Source organism: Rattus norvegicus, chromosome 16 (assembly GCF_021556685.1).
Source record: "Rattus norvegicus strain SHRSP/BbbUtx chromosome 16, alternate assembly SHRSP_T2T, whole genome shotgun sequence".
In the NCBI taxonomy this organism is placed as follows: Eukaryota; Metazoa; Chordata; class Mammalia; order Rodentia; family Muridae; genus Rattus; species Rattus norvegicus.
In genome coordinates this window covers 26,330,015-26,345,000 of record NC_141549.1, presented here as the reverse complement: position 1 = coordinate 26,345,000, position 14,986 = coordinate 26,330,015, and the positions used below count along the sequence as shown (strand labels likewise).

Here is a 14,986-nt window from a genome sequence, read left to right as displayed (position 1 = left end):
TTGAAGAGAAATGCATTGACTGTGAAGATGCTTTTTGTAAGATGGCCATTTTCACCTTGTTAATCCTATCCATCTGTAGTATAGGAGACCTTTCCATCTTCAGATGTCCTGTTAATTCCTTTTTCAGAGACATAAAGTTTTTGACAGGCAGGTCTTTAAGTAGCTTGATTAGAGTTGTACTGGGCTATTTAATGTTATCTGTGGTTACTGTAAAGGGTTTTGCTTGACTAAATTTTTCTTATCCCTTTTAACTGTTGCATGAGGAAGGGCTGCTGGTTATTTGAGTTAATCTTGCATTCAGACACTTTTCTGTAAGGGTTTATCACCTTTGGTGTAGGAGTTCTTTGGTAGATTTTGTGAGGTCTCTTTTGTATGTGGGCAGCTTTGCTTACTCTCTGGTTTTAAGTTTCTCTGCATATAAGTTGTTAGTGTTTATTGGCTGGTTCAGGTATGCAAATTTGATCACTGAGGTCTCTAAGACTTTTAACATGAAGGAGTGCTTGATTTTATCAACGGCTTTATCAGCATCTAATGTGATGACCAAGTGAATTTTTTTGACATCTCCACCCTTGCCAGCTGCAGCTATCCATTCATTTTCATGGCTGTCAAGCCATCTCCCCTGTATCTCCCCAGACCCGATCCTGAAACACTCAGTTGTCTCAAATTTACCCACTCCCACCTAGTTCCTTCCTTCCTCTGCCTCCTCTGAGTATTTTCCGGTATGTTCTAAGTTAGATTCAAAATCCTCTCTTGGTCCTTTCTTCTTCATCTTCTTTTGGTCCTGAGTATAGTATTGATATCCTGTACTTTATTGCTAATATCCACTTAGAAGTGAGTATACGCCATCCATGTCTTTTGGGTCTGGGTTATGTCACTCAGGAAGATATTCTCAAGTTCTATTCATTCACCTGCAAAGGTCATTATGTCTTTGTCTTTAGTAGGTGAATAGTATCCCACATTGTCTTTTTTCATTAAAAAAAAAAACTTCACCCTTGTCAGTTGCAGATTTCCATTCACTTTCAGGACCATCCATCCATCTCTCCTCTTCCTTACCCACACCTGATTCCAAACCCATCCCATAGCCCTCCGTATCTCTTCTCTATTCAGTTCACTCCCTCCGTCTTCCTCTTAGGACTGCTTTATGCACTCCTTTAAGTGAGATTCAGGCATCCTCACTTGTGCATTCCTTCTTGTGTAGCTTTTCTGAGTCTGTGGATAATAGCATGGTGTCTGTATTTTTGGCCAATAACCATCTATAAGTGAGTACATAACACACATGTCCTGTTTGAACTCCGGAGGATATTCTCAAGTTCCATTGATTTACCTGCAAAATTCATTCTGCCTTTGTTTGTAATAGTGGGATAATATGCCATTTTGAAAGTATACATCACTTTCTTTTTTTTATTAACTTATGTATTTCTTATTTACATTTCAAGTGTTATTCCTTTCCCAGTTTCCAGGCCAAAATCTCCGTAGCCCCTCCCACTCCCCTTCTTTATGGGTGTTCCCCTCCCATTCCTCCCCTATTGCTGCCCTCCCCCTAACAATCACGTTCACTGGGGGTTCAGTCTTCGCAGGACCCAGGGCTTCCCCTTCCATGGTGCTCTTACTAGGCCATTCATTGCTACCTATGAGGTCGGAGTCCAGGGTCAGTCCATGTATAGTCTTTAGGTAGTGGCTTAGTCCCTGGAAGCTCTGGTTGCTTGGCATTGTTGTTCATATGGCATCTCATCCCCTTCAATCTCTTTCAGTCCTTTCTCTGATTCCTTCAACGGGGGTCCTGTTCTCAGTTCAGTGGTTTGCTGCTGGCATTCACCTCTGTATTTGTTGTATTCTGACTGTGTCTCTCAGGAGAGATCTACATCCGGCTCCAGTCTGCCTACACTTCTTTGCTTCATCCATATTGTCTAATTGGGTGGCTGTATATGTATGGGCCACATGTGGGGCAGGCTCTGAATGGGTGTTACTTCAGTCTCTGTTTTAATCTTTGCCTCTCTATTCCCTGCCATGGGCATTCTTGTTCCCCTTTCAAAGAAGGAGTGAAGTATTCACATTTTGATCATCCATCTTGAGTTTCATGTGTTCTATGCATCTAGGGTAATTCAAGCATTTGGGCTAATATCCACTTATCAATGAGTGCATACCATATGTGTTTTTCTGTGATGGGTTAGCTCACTCAGGATGATATTTTCCAGTTCCAACCATTTCCCTATGAATTTCACAAAGGCATTGTTTTTGATAGCTGAGTAATATTCCATTGTGTAGATGTACCACATTTTCTGTATCCATTCCTCTGTTGAAGGGCATCTGGGTTCTTTCCAGCTTCTGGCTATTATAAATAAGGCTGCTATGAACGTAGTGGAGCACGTGTCTTTTTTATATGTTGGGGCATCTTTTGGGTATATGCCCAAGAGAGGTATAGCTGGATCCTCAGGCAGTTCAATGTCCAATTTTCTGAGGATCCTCCAGACTGATTTCCAGATTGGTTGTACCAGTCGGCAATCCCACCAACAATGGAGGAGTGTTCCTCTTTCTCTGCATCCTCGCCAGCATCTGCTGTCACCTGACTTTTTGATCTTAGCCATTCTCACTGGTGTGAGGTGAAATCTCAGGGTTGTTTTGATTTGCATTTCCCTTATGACTAAAGATGTTGAGCATTTCTTTAGGTGTTTCTCAGCCATTCGGCATTCCTCAGCTGTAAATTCTTTGTTTAGCTCTGAACCCCATTTTTTAATAGGGTTATTTGTCTCCCTTCGGTCTAACTTCTTGAGTTCTTTGTTTATTTTGGATATAAGGCCTCTATCTGTTGTAGGATTGGTAAAGATCTTTTCCCAATCTGTTGGTTGCCGATTTGTCGAACCACAGTGTCCTTTGCCTTACAGAAGCTTTGCAGTTTTATGAGATCCCATTTGTCGATTCTTGATCTTAGAGCATAAGCCATTGGTGTTTTGTTCAGGAAATTTTTTCCAGTGCCCATGTGTTCCAGATGCTTCCCTAGTTTTTCTTCTATTAGTTTGAGTGTGTCTGGTTTGATGTGGAGGTCCTTGATCCACTTGGACTTAAACTTTGTACAGGGTGATAAGCATGGATCAATCTGCATTCTTCTACATGTTGACCTCCAGTTGAACCAGCACCATTTGCTGAAAATGCTATCTTTTTTCCATTGGATGGTTTTGGCTCCTTTGTCAAAAATCAAGTGACCATAGGTGTGTGGGTTCATTTCTGGGTCTTCAATTCTATTCCTTTGGTCTATCTGTCTGTCTGTGTACCAATACCATGCAGTTTTTATCAGTATTGCTCTGTAATACTGCTTGAGTTCAGGGATAGTGATTCCCCCTGAAGTCCTTTTATTGTTGAGGATAGCTTTAGCTATCCTGGGTTTTTGGTTATTCCAGATGAATTTGCAAATTGTTCTGTCTAACTCTTTGAAGAATTGGATTGTTATTTTGATGGGGATTGCATTGAATCTGTAGATCGCTTTTGGTAAGATGACCATTTTTACTATATTAATCCTGCCAATCCATGAGCATGGGAGATCTTTCCATCTTCTGAGGTCTTCTTCAATTTCTTTCTTCAGAGTCTTGAAGTTCTTATTGTACAGATCTTTTACTTGCTTGGTTAAAGTCACACCGAGGTACTTTATATTATTTGGGTGTATGATGAAGGGTGTCGTTTCCCTAATTTCTTTCTCGGCTTGTTTCTCTTTTGTGTAGAGGAAGGCTACTGATTTATTTGAGTTAATTTTATGTCCAGCCACTTTACTGAAGTTGTTTATTAGCTTTAGTAGTTCTCTGGTGGAACTTTTGGGATCACTTAAATGTACTATCATATCATCTGCAAATAGTGATATTTTGACTTCTTCTATTCCAATCTGTATCCCCTTGACCTCCTTTTGTTGTCTGATTGCTCTGGCTAGAACTTCAAGAACTGTATTGAATAAGTAGGGAGAGAGTGGGCAGCCTTGTCTAGTCCCTGATTTTAGTGGGATTGCTTCAAGTTTCTCTCCACTTATTTTAATGTTAGCAATTGGTTTGCTGTATATGGCTTTTACTATGTTTAGGTATGGGCCTTGAATACCTATTCTTTCCAGGACTTTTATCATGAAGGGGTGTTGAATTTTGTCAAATGCTTTCTCAGCATCTAATGAAATGATCATGTGGTTCTGTTCTTTCAGTTTGTTTATATGATGGATCACGTTGATGGTTTTCCGTATATTAAACCATCCCTGCATGCCTGGGATGAAGCCTACTTGATCATGGTGGATGATTGTTTTGATGTGCTCTTGGATTTGGTTTGCCAGAATTTTATTGAGTATTTTTGCGTCTATATTCATAAGGGAAATTGGTCTAAGTTCTCTTTCTGTGTTGGGTCTGTGTGTGGTTTGGGTATAAGAGTAATTGTGGCTTCATAGAAGGAATTTGGTAGTGCTCCATCTGTTTTAATTTTGTGGAATAGTTTGGATAGTATTGGTATGAGGCCTTCTATGAAGGTCTGATAGAATTCTGCACTGAACCCGTCTGGACCTGGGCTCTTTTTTGTTGGGAGACCTTTAATGACTGCTACTATTTCCTTAGGAGTTATGGGGTTGTTTAACTGGTTTATCTGTTCCTGATTTAACTTCGGTACCTGGTATCTGTCTAGCAAATTGTCCATTTCCTGCAGATTTTCAAGTTTTGTTGAACGTAGGCTTTTATAGTAAGATCTGATGATTTTTTTAATTTCGTCTGAATCTGTAGTTATGTCTCCCTTTTCATTTCTGATTTTGTTAATTTGGAAACACTCTCTGTGTCCTCTAGTTGGTCTGGCTAAGGGTTTATCTATCTTAATGATTGTCTCAAAGAACCATCTTTTGGTTCTGTTGATTCTTTCTATGGTCCATTTGTTTCTACTTGGCTGATTTCAGCTCTGAGTTTGATTATTTCCTGCCTTCTACTCCTCCTGGGTGTATTTGCTTCTTTTTGTTCTAGAGCTTTTAGGTGTGCTGTCAAGCTGGTGACATATGCTGTTTCCTGTTTCTTTCTGCAGGCACTCAGAGCTATGGGTTTTCCTCTTAGCACAGCTTTCATTGTGTCCCATAAGTTTGGGTATGTTGTACCTTCGATTTCATTAAATCTAAGAAGTCTCTATTTTCTTTCTTTATTTCTTCCTTAACTAGGTTATCATTGAGTAGAGCATTGTTCAACTTCCACGTATATGTGGGCATTCTTCCATTATTGTTATTGAAGACCAGATTTAGGCCGTGGTGGTCTGATAGCACCCATGGGATTATTTCTATCTTTCTGTACCTGTTGAGGCCTGTTTTTTGACCAAATATATGGTCAATTTTGGAGAAAGTACCATGAGGACCTGAGAAGAATGTATATCCTTTTGCTTTAGGATAGAATGTTCTATAAATATCTGTTAAGTCTATTTGGTTCATGATTTCTCTTAGTCTGTCTACGTCTCTGTTTAATTAGTGTTTCCATGATCTGTCCATTGATGAGAGTGGGGTGTGGAAATCTCCTACTATTATTGTGTGAGGTGCAATGTGTGTTTTGAGCTTTAGTAAGGTTTCTTTTACGTATGTAGGTGCCCTTGTATTTGGGGCATAGATATTTAGGATTGAGAGTTCATCTTGGTGGATTTTTCCTTTGATGAATATGAAGTGTCCTTCCTTATCTTTTTTGATGACGTTTAGTTGGAAATTGATTTTATTTGATATTAGAATGGCTACTCCAGCTTGCTTCTTCTGACCATTTGCTTGGAAAGTTGATTTCCAGCCTTTCACTCTGAGGTAGAGTCTGTCTTTGTCTCTGAGGTGTGTTTCCTGTAGGGAATGCAGGGTCCTCATTGCATATCCAGTGTGTTAATCTGTGTATTTTTATTGGGGAGTTGAGGCCATTGATGTTGAGAGATATTCAGGAATAGTGATTATTGCTTCCTGTTATGTTCATATTTGGATGTGAGGTTATGTTTGTGTGCTTTTCTTCTTTTTGTTTTGTTTCCAAGACGATTTGTTTCTTGCTTTTTCTAGGGTGTAGCTTGCCTTCTTATGTTGGGCTTTACCATTTATTATCCTTTGTAGTGCTGGATTTGTAGAAAGATATTGTGTAAATTTGGTTTTGTCCTGGAATATCTTGGTTTCTCCATCTATGTTAATTGAGAGTTTTGCAGGATAAAGTAACCTGGGCTGGCATTTGTGTTCTCTTAAGGTCTGTAGGCCATCTGTCCAGGATCTTTTGGCTTTCACAGTTTCTGGTGTGATTCTGATAGGTCTGCCTTTATGTTACTTGACCTTTTTCCCTTACTGCTTTTAATATTCTTTATTTTGTGTGTTTGGTCTTTTGACTATTATGTGACGGGAGCTGTTTCTTTTCTGGTCCAATCTATTTGGAGTTCTCTAGGCTTCGTGTATGCTTATGGGTATCTCTTCCTTTAGGTTAGGGAAGTTTTCTTCTATGATTTTGTTGAAGATATTTACTGGTCCTTTGAGCTGGGAGTCTTCACTCTCTTCTATACCTATATCCTTAGGTTTGATCTTCTCATTGAGTCCTGGATTTCCTGTATGTTTTGGACCAGTAGCTTTTTCTGCTTTACATTATCTTTCACAGTTGAGTCGATAGTTTTCTATAGAATCTTCTGCTCCTGAGATTCTCTCTTCTATCTCTTGTATTCTCTTGGTGAAGCTCGTATCTACAGCTCCTTGTCTCTTCTTTTGGTTTTCTATATTCAGGGTTGTTTCCATGTGTTCTTTCTTGATTGATTCTATTTCCATTTTTAATTCCTTCAAGTGTTTGTGTTTTCCTGGAATCCTTTCAGGGATTTTTGTGATTCCTCTCTGTAGGCTTCTACTTGTTTATTTATGTTTTCCTGCGTTTCTCTAAGGGAGTTCTTCATGTCTTTCTTGAAGTCCTCCAGCATCGATCAAATATGATTTTGAAACTAGATCTTGCTTTTCTGGTGTGTTTGGATATTCCGTGTTTGCTTTGGTTGGAGAATTGGGATCCGATGATGTCATGTAGTCTTGGTTTCTGTTGCTAGGGTTCCTGTGCTTGCCTCTCGCCATCAGATTATCTCTAGTGTTTCTTTGTTCTGCTATTTCTGACAGTGGCTAGACTGTCCTATAAGCCTGTGTGTCAGGAGTGCTGTAGACCTGTTTTCCTGTTTTCTTTCAGTCAGTTATGGGAACAGAGTGTTCTGCTTTCGGGCGTGTAGTTTTTCCTATCTACAGGTCTTCAGCTGTTCCTGTGGGCCTGTGCCCTGATTCACCAGGCAGGTCACTTGGAGCAGAAAAGTTGGTCTTACCTGTGGTCCCAAGGCTCAAGATTGCTCGTGGGGTGTTGCTAATGATCTCTCCTCAGGGGCAGCAACCAGGCGGACCTGCGCTGCCCTTTCCGGGAGCCCCCCGTGCACCAGAGTCCCAGATGGCGTTTGGTGTTTTCCTCTGGAGTCAGAGATGTGGGCAGAGTGCAGTCTCTTCTGGTTTACCAGTCGTGTCTGCCTCTCTGACGGTTTAGCTCTCCCTCTCCCAGGATTTGGGTGCAGAGAACCGTTTATCTGGCTGGTCCCTTCAGGTTCCTGCGGTGTCTCAGACGCAGTGGACCTGCTGCTCCTGTGCCCTTATCTACGGGAACCCAGAGACCGTTTCCTCTTGGGCCAGGGATATGGGCAGGGGTGGGCAGTGTTGGTGGTCTCTTCTGCTCTGCAGTCTCAGGAGTGCCCACCTGTCCGGGCGGTGAGCTCTGTCTCCCACGGGGTTTGGGAGCAGTGAGCTGGAGGCAGGGAGCACGAGATTCGGACTCCCGCTAAAAACTGGAAGTGTCCGGTCCTCCCACGGGGTTTGGGAGCCATACATCACTTTCTTTATTCATTGTTCAGTAGAGGCACATCCAGGTTGTTTCCAGATTCTGGTTAGTATGAACAAAGCTACTATGAACATAGTTTGACAAGTGGTTCTTTGGTACAGTGTGACATCTTTATGACTACACACCCAGGAGCGTTATAGCTGGCCCTTGAGGTAGAACAGTTTTTTTCTCTCAGTTTTGTGAGAAACCACCCAATTGATTTCCAAAGTTGTTGTTCAAAGTTTCACGTCCATCAGTGATGGATTAGTGTTCCCTTTGCTCCACAACCTGCCAGCATTCACTCTCACTTGAGTTTTTCATCTTTGCTTTTGTGATGGGTGTCAAATGACATGTCAGAGTGGTTTTGAGTAAGCAGCTCTTGGTTTTGTTCATTCTTTGTATTGTTTCCCATGTTTCTATGTTTAATTTTCATACCATCTTCTCTTGAGCGTGTATGCTTCTGTTTTTATTTTTAATATTGCATATGTGCTGATTAGCTGCTATTATGAAATCTCTCCATTTCTTTTGAAGGGACATAGTGTTATGAACTTTCCTTTTGCACTGCTTTTATTGTGTTCCCTAAGTTTGTATGATTTGTGCCTTCACTTTCATTGAATTCTAGAAAGACTTTTCTTCTTTCAACAGTGGTCACTTAGCATAGAGTTGTTCAGTTTCCATGAGATTGTAGGCTTTCCATTGTTTTTGTTGTTGACATAGTCCAACTTTAGTCCATGGTGACCTTATCAGACACAAAAGCATTTTGGTGTTCTTTTGTTGTTGTTGTTTTTGTATTTTCTTGTATCTGTTGTAGATCTGTATCTGTACATGTTCAATTTTGGAGAAGGTTCCATGAGGTGCTGAGAAGATACATATTTTTTTATTTGAGTGACAGCTTCTATAGATATATGTTGTTGTAAAAATATTAAAATAAAAAAGTAAAAGTTGTCTTTTACCCCGCTAGGTCCGCACCTCGGTGCCCCAAGATATCTGCTAGATATCTTGGCGGAAACACAGCCCAGCCGCACATTTTCCTACACTCAAACCCTCACATAAAAGAACACACAACACAATAATCTTTGATCCAATTGGTAAGGTATAGTTGCCACTTAAACATACAAGGCCTGGTACCATCCATCCCTTAGGAAGATTGATAACAACCTGTAAATACACAGAGCAGAATCTTAACATCACCTGCCATGGCTCCTCCCCCCTCTCTCTCCTCTTCTCTGTGTTAATCCCCTTCTCTTCCTTCAAGCTTCTCTCCTGCCCATCCTTGCTTCTCCTCCAGTGTCAGGTCTCCTACTATCCTGTACCTGCCCCTCACCTGTATTTTACAAATTCAATGGGGAGGTGGTTCTGGTGAAGTCATCTGAGTTCTGAGTATGTGACTAGGCAGCTGTCCTTGGGGCAGTGGAATTAGCATCAAAATACAGAAACTTCAGGGCAAACCACCACAGATATCTGTTAGGTCCATTTGATTCATGTCATCTACTAGTTGCATTACATTTCAGTTTAGTTTCTCTTTTGGTGACATGCCTGTTGGTCATTAACGTGATAATATGTAGGTGATGTCCCCTACTATTAATGTGTGGAATTGGAGGTGTGGTTTAAGCTTTAACAAAATTAGTAAATGTTTCTTTTGTAAAGGAGGATGCACTTGTATCGCAAGCATTGATGTTTAGAATTGAAGCACCATCTTGTTGGATTTTCCTTTGATTTATATGCAGTGTCCTTTCCCATCTCTTTTAATTATTTCTCATTGAAAGTCTATTTTACCAGATATTAGATTGGCTGCTGCAGCTTGACTCTTGGGTCCATTTGCTTTACAGACCTTTTGTCCAGTCCTTTATTCTGTGGCAGTGATTATCTTTGTGGCTGAGTTGCATTTCTATATGCAACAGAATTATAGATTCTGTTTATGCATCTACTCTCTTAGACTATGTCTTTTTATTTGGTAAGTGAATCTGTTCCTGTTCAGAGATATTAATAATTAATGATTGCTTTTACTTGGTATTTTGATTTTGGTTTGCATGTGTTTCTCTTGGTTGGTTTTACTATGCGATTATTAGTTTCTCGTGTTTCATTGAGTTCAGTTACTCTCCTTGTCTTGGAGTTTTGCTTGTAGCATCCTGATTAGTGATGGGTTAGTAGAAAGATATAGTTTGCGTTTGGTTTTGTCACAGAATAGCTTTTTACTCCATCTTGAGTAAAATTGATTGAAAATTTTGCTAAGTATTGTAGTCTGGGCTGACAGCTATAGTCTCTTAGGGTCTGTAAGACATCTCTCTGGCTCTTCTGGCTTTTAATTCTCTGTTGAGAAGTTTGGTATAATTCTGATTGTTCTGTCTTTATATGTAATATGTTACTTGCCTCTTTCTCCTTGTGGCTTTTTAATTTTCTCTCTTTGTTTTGGGGATTTAATGTTTTGGTTATTATGTAGCTGGAGGATTTATTTTCTGACACAGTAAACTCTTATTTGTACTGTAAGCTTCTTGTGTGTATGTAGGCATCTTTTTCTTGAGGTTTGGGATGTTTTCTTCTATGATGTTGTTGAAGATATTTTCTGGGCCTTTCATCTGGGAATCTTCTTCTCCTGTTCCTATTTTTCTTAAGTTTGGCCCTGATTCCACATCCAGCCTATCAGGCTGTGCCTTTTTAATGGGGAAGATGAGTTCACTGATATTGAGAGATATTAACAACAAATGAGTGTTAATTCCTGCCATTCTCATTTTGTGAATGAGTGATTATTATTTATTTTTGTTAACACCAATCAATTTGGTGTTCTGTAAGGTTCCTCTAAGTTCATAGGCATTCTTCCTTTATGTTGTATAAATTTCCTTCTATGATTTTGTTGAACATGTGTTCTCATCTTTGGAGCTGGTACTCTCTTCACTTTTGAACAATTCCTATTATCCTTAGTACAAAATTTCACAGTGTCTCAGACTACCTGAATATTTTGAGTCAGTAACTTTTTAGGTGATATTTTCTTTGGTTGACGTATTAATTTCTTTGAGTATATCATGTATGCCTGAGATCATCTCTTCCAATTCTTTTATTGTGTTGGCTGTGCTTCTGTTCTTGTTCTCTTTTGGAGTATTTCTGTCTCCAAGGTTCCATCATTTTGGGTTGCCTTTATTGCTTCTTTAATCATTTGCAGGTGTTGACATATTTTATTCATTTTGCTCACCTGTTTGATTGTATTTTCCTGTATATTTTAAGGGATTTGATAATTTCTCCTTTAAATTCCTCTATCATATTCATAAGATTGGATTCAATGTCATTTTATTGTGTTTTGATTTTATTCGCATATCCAGGTCTTGATGTAGTAGGATAGCTGGGCTCCAGGTGTGTTATATTGTTTTGTTCTTGTTGAGTGTATTCTCATGCTGGCCTTTAGCCAACTCTTTATCCATGGGTGTTTACTGGTGCAAGAGTCATGAAGTGGGCTCTGGGTTTTTCTCTTTTTAGGGGTTAGGTTAAGATATGGTCTCACTAAATTGTAGCTTTCTTTGTCTAAGGAATCACAGTGATCCATATGCTTTTGCTTCCTCAGTGTTGGGATTCATGTTGTGCGCCACCAGACCCAATCTGTTATTCTTTCAAGAATCATTAGCCCAGAGTAAAAGGAATCACAGTTGATTGTTTTTATACTGGTAAGGATTGGGTTTTCTGTCATTCTGAGAGAGTTCAGTTAGGATCATCACAATTGTTCACGGGTATTTATTTCTAGACATTGATGTTTGATAAATTACTGCCATCTTTGATTTGAAATATACAGGGAATGGATTGGTTCTAAGTGACGTAATTGGCTACAAATGAATATTTACTCTAGAGTACTCAATAGATTGTTCTCATAGACACTGATACTAAAAATGAGTTTCATAATTTTATTTGTAATATTCTTCTATACTTGTAATAATACACATTTTGTTTTTATTTTCAGAAGTCTTGTTTTTTAAAGATGAAAGGCCTTTGTCCTGGTAAGGCTTAACAGTACATTAGTACTAGAGGAGTGCAAAGATAAAAAGCAAATTCTTTTTGGGTATACTTTGAGACTTGTGTCTTACAGGTCCCACAGTATTCTGAATATAATTTTAGCCTAAAATTTGTTCAGTGTACTTTATATGAATGTGAAAAGTATGCTCACAAGTATGCCATTTCCAAGAAAAAACTATGCAGTTTTTAAAAAGAGCCTGCTAGGATTATCTCTGCAAGTTAATGTCCACTTAAGATTCTTCAGCTTTTCAAAGCCTTACTAAATTGTATTTGTGGACTAAGACCCACACTCATAGTTATCATTTCAGGCATTCATCTCTCTGACACGGTACATAATGTGGGATGATTCTCAGTTGTCAGTCATTACTACAAGATGGCAAGCATTTCTTTCCTCCTTTGACACCAGCTATGAAGGCAAAGGAACTTTTTGTCAGGTGTAGCATATATCATATATCTTAGAAGAAACCCATGAGTTGCAGTCCATCCAATGAAAGGCTGAGATTCCATGAAGGTGGATATTAACATTTCTCACTTTACATTTATAGGTTGTTATGGCTATTCTTAAGGGATGGATATATACTGGTTTGTGTGTGTCTAGATGAACTAACTATATCTTACCTAAGTGGGTGGTTTATGTCCTTATCAATTGGTTGTAAGTTGATTGTGCAAATGTATTGTTTATTAAGTAATTAACATATGACTCTGGGTTACAGTTGCTGGGTTACAGTTTGTTGAGTCATGACTTCACTGGATTGTTGGGAGTGTGAGAAGAGTCTGTGACAGGAAGCGGTGCTAGGCTATGGAATGCTTGGGGCTAGCTTGGCATGTGGCCACACTAGCATGGCCCACAGAACAACCCGCTATGGAGACAGTGTGTGAAAATGGATGACAGAGAAACATCTAGAGCATGTGATTGCACCTGGCATGGGAACTCATGGGAACCAGTCATTCACCTTTTAATTATTCCACAAGACCCATGTCTTCCTGAAAGCTCCACCCATCAAATATCCATTCATATGATCAGTTTTCCACAGGAATGGATCCTTTGAATCTCAATAGATTAGCTGAATGTATAGAACTAAGTGACCATGTGACTATTATTTATCTCTCTATAAAGGAGGTTTTTGCCTTCCATATCAGTTGGACATGAACATACAGGTGAAGGCCCATCCATTCCTGTCCAGGATGCTAGGTTAGACACTGGTTTGGTAGAAAATTAAAAGGTGTATTTCAAGCTCATTCTGTGCTCATTAGGATTACTTACCTCCACAAGAGAGGACAATTATGTTGTTCTCTTTATTTGGGCTCTGCATCAGGAAATCATTTTATAAATACTATCACATGACTTATTCCCTCCATGTTTAAGATTCCCTAAATCATACAAGCTAATGTCAAAATCAAGATTCAAACTTTTCCATACTAAAACTGTTCAAAGACTCCTTGCAAAATACGCATGTTAACTTATACTTGGAAGTGCAAACAGTTTCACAGTCTCAATGCAATTAGTCTTATTGTTCTTTGTTTCTGTTATTACCTTATTATGTTCATAAAAATGGATAAATGGCACAGAAACAGGCAGATTGTGACTTTGGGATTCATTCATGCGTGTGTTAAGAAGGAGCAGCTTGAACATTACAAATGCAGTGGTGGGTTTTGAAGAGCTCTAGCAGCAACAGAAATCTATTTGATGTTCGACAAGCAAACCACTTGGGTGGTACCATCATAGATAGTGAAATATTCACAAAGTATCATGGGAATAGGTGCCTTACTGCATCAGGGGCAAAGACTGTTATGATTAATGTAGTCAGGGGACTAATTCCATTGCATCTATAGATTAAAAATATCACTCGGTATAGCTATGAGAGCAAAAGCTAGAGAGGTGGTTGTGTGTATATATGTATCTGTATAATGGTTTCATTGGGCTAATTTTTGGGCCTAATTTCCTTCCCTTTCTTCTACATGGGGAAAAGTTGGAAGTAAAGTATTCCCAGACATACTCAACTGGTTAAAGAACAAATGAATAGCTTTTTAAAACAATTTATAATGTAATATAAGTTAGAAAATCAAGCAAGAAGTAATCCAATGCATTGGATTAATGTTTAGTATGAATATTAACATAACATTCTTAAAATACACCACAGTGGAGTAAGACCACCAGGACAGCTAAAATCCATTTTGAAAAACTCTAACCGGCATAATTCAGGTAAGATTAAGTGTAAGTCCTCTACTGATTCTACCCTAACTATAGAAAGAACTTTGTTTGTGCTAGGAAAGTAAGGAAATCAAATATGAATATATTTATATCCATTCTTCACTTCCTGGCAACCATTTTTAGAATTCAGATTTACTTAAGATATTGTTTCTAAGAAATTTCTTTTTTTCTTTTAAAGTTGTTTTATGTATTTGCATTCTTTTTATTGAATTACATTTTATTTCTTTACACAACTTTTCCATAGGCATTCTAGACATCAATCCAGTGGTTGGCTGTCTCTGCGTCTGTCTTAGTCAGCTTCTGGTAGAGCCTCTTAGCGGACAGCCATGCTAGGCTCCTGTTTGCCAGCACAACATGGCATCAGTAATAGTATCAGGGTTTGGTGCCTATGCATGGGATAGATCCCAAGTTAGGCCGGTCACTGGACAGCCTTTCCTTTCCTCTCTGCTCCATTTTTTACCCTGTATTTCTTTTTTTTTCTTTTTTTTCCTTTTTTCTTTTATGGGATTTTTAAAAATTTATACAACCACCAAACTAGATAAGATGGATGAAGCAAAGAAGTGCAGGGCGACAGGAACCGGATGTAGATCTCTCCTGAGAGGCAAAGCCAGACTACAGCAAATACATAGGCAAATGCCATCATTAAACCACTGAACTGAGGACGGGACCCCCGTTGAAGGAATCAGAGAAAGGACTGAAGGAGCTTGAAGGGGCTTGAGACCCCATATGAACAACAATGCCAACCAACCAGAGCTTCTAAGAAATTTCAAATTCAAATTATATCATCTGCAATGCTACTATATTCAAATCGAACTACTGATGCATGTAGTGACCTTTGATAAAAAAAAAAAAACTATTCCATGATTTGTGTCCTCTCTAGACACATAGCAGCAAGTTGACTTTGATATAAAATACATTTTTATTTCAGGTTTTAGCATATATACTATATATATGA

At 39.0% G+C, this 14,986-nt stretch overlaps 1 protein-coding gene across 1 annotated transcript in view; it reads left to right on the top strand.

Annotated features, from left to right (window-relative positions):
• The window catches only part of LOC148000499 (uncharacterized), a 51,894-nt gene that overhangs the window by 11,485 nt on the left and 25,423 nt on the right, over positions 1–14,986 (top strand). The window contains exons 6-7 of the mRNA XM_087589415.1: positions 11,767–11,803; positions 13,961–14,022. Of these exons, the coding sequence (XP_087445541.1) occupies positions 11,767–11,803; positions 13,961–14,022 (99 nt within the window). The remainder of the gene's footprint in view (positions 1–11,766; positions 11,804–13,960; positions 14,023–14,986) is intronic.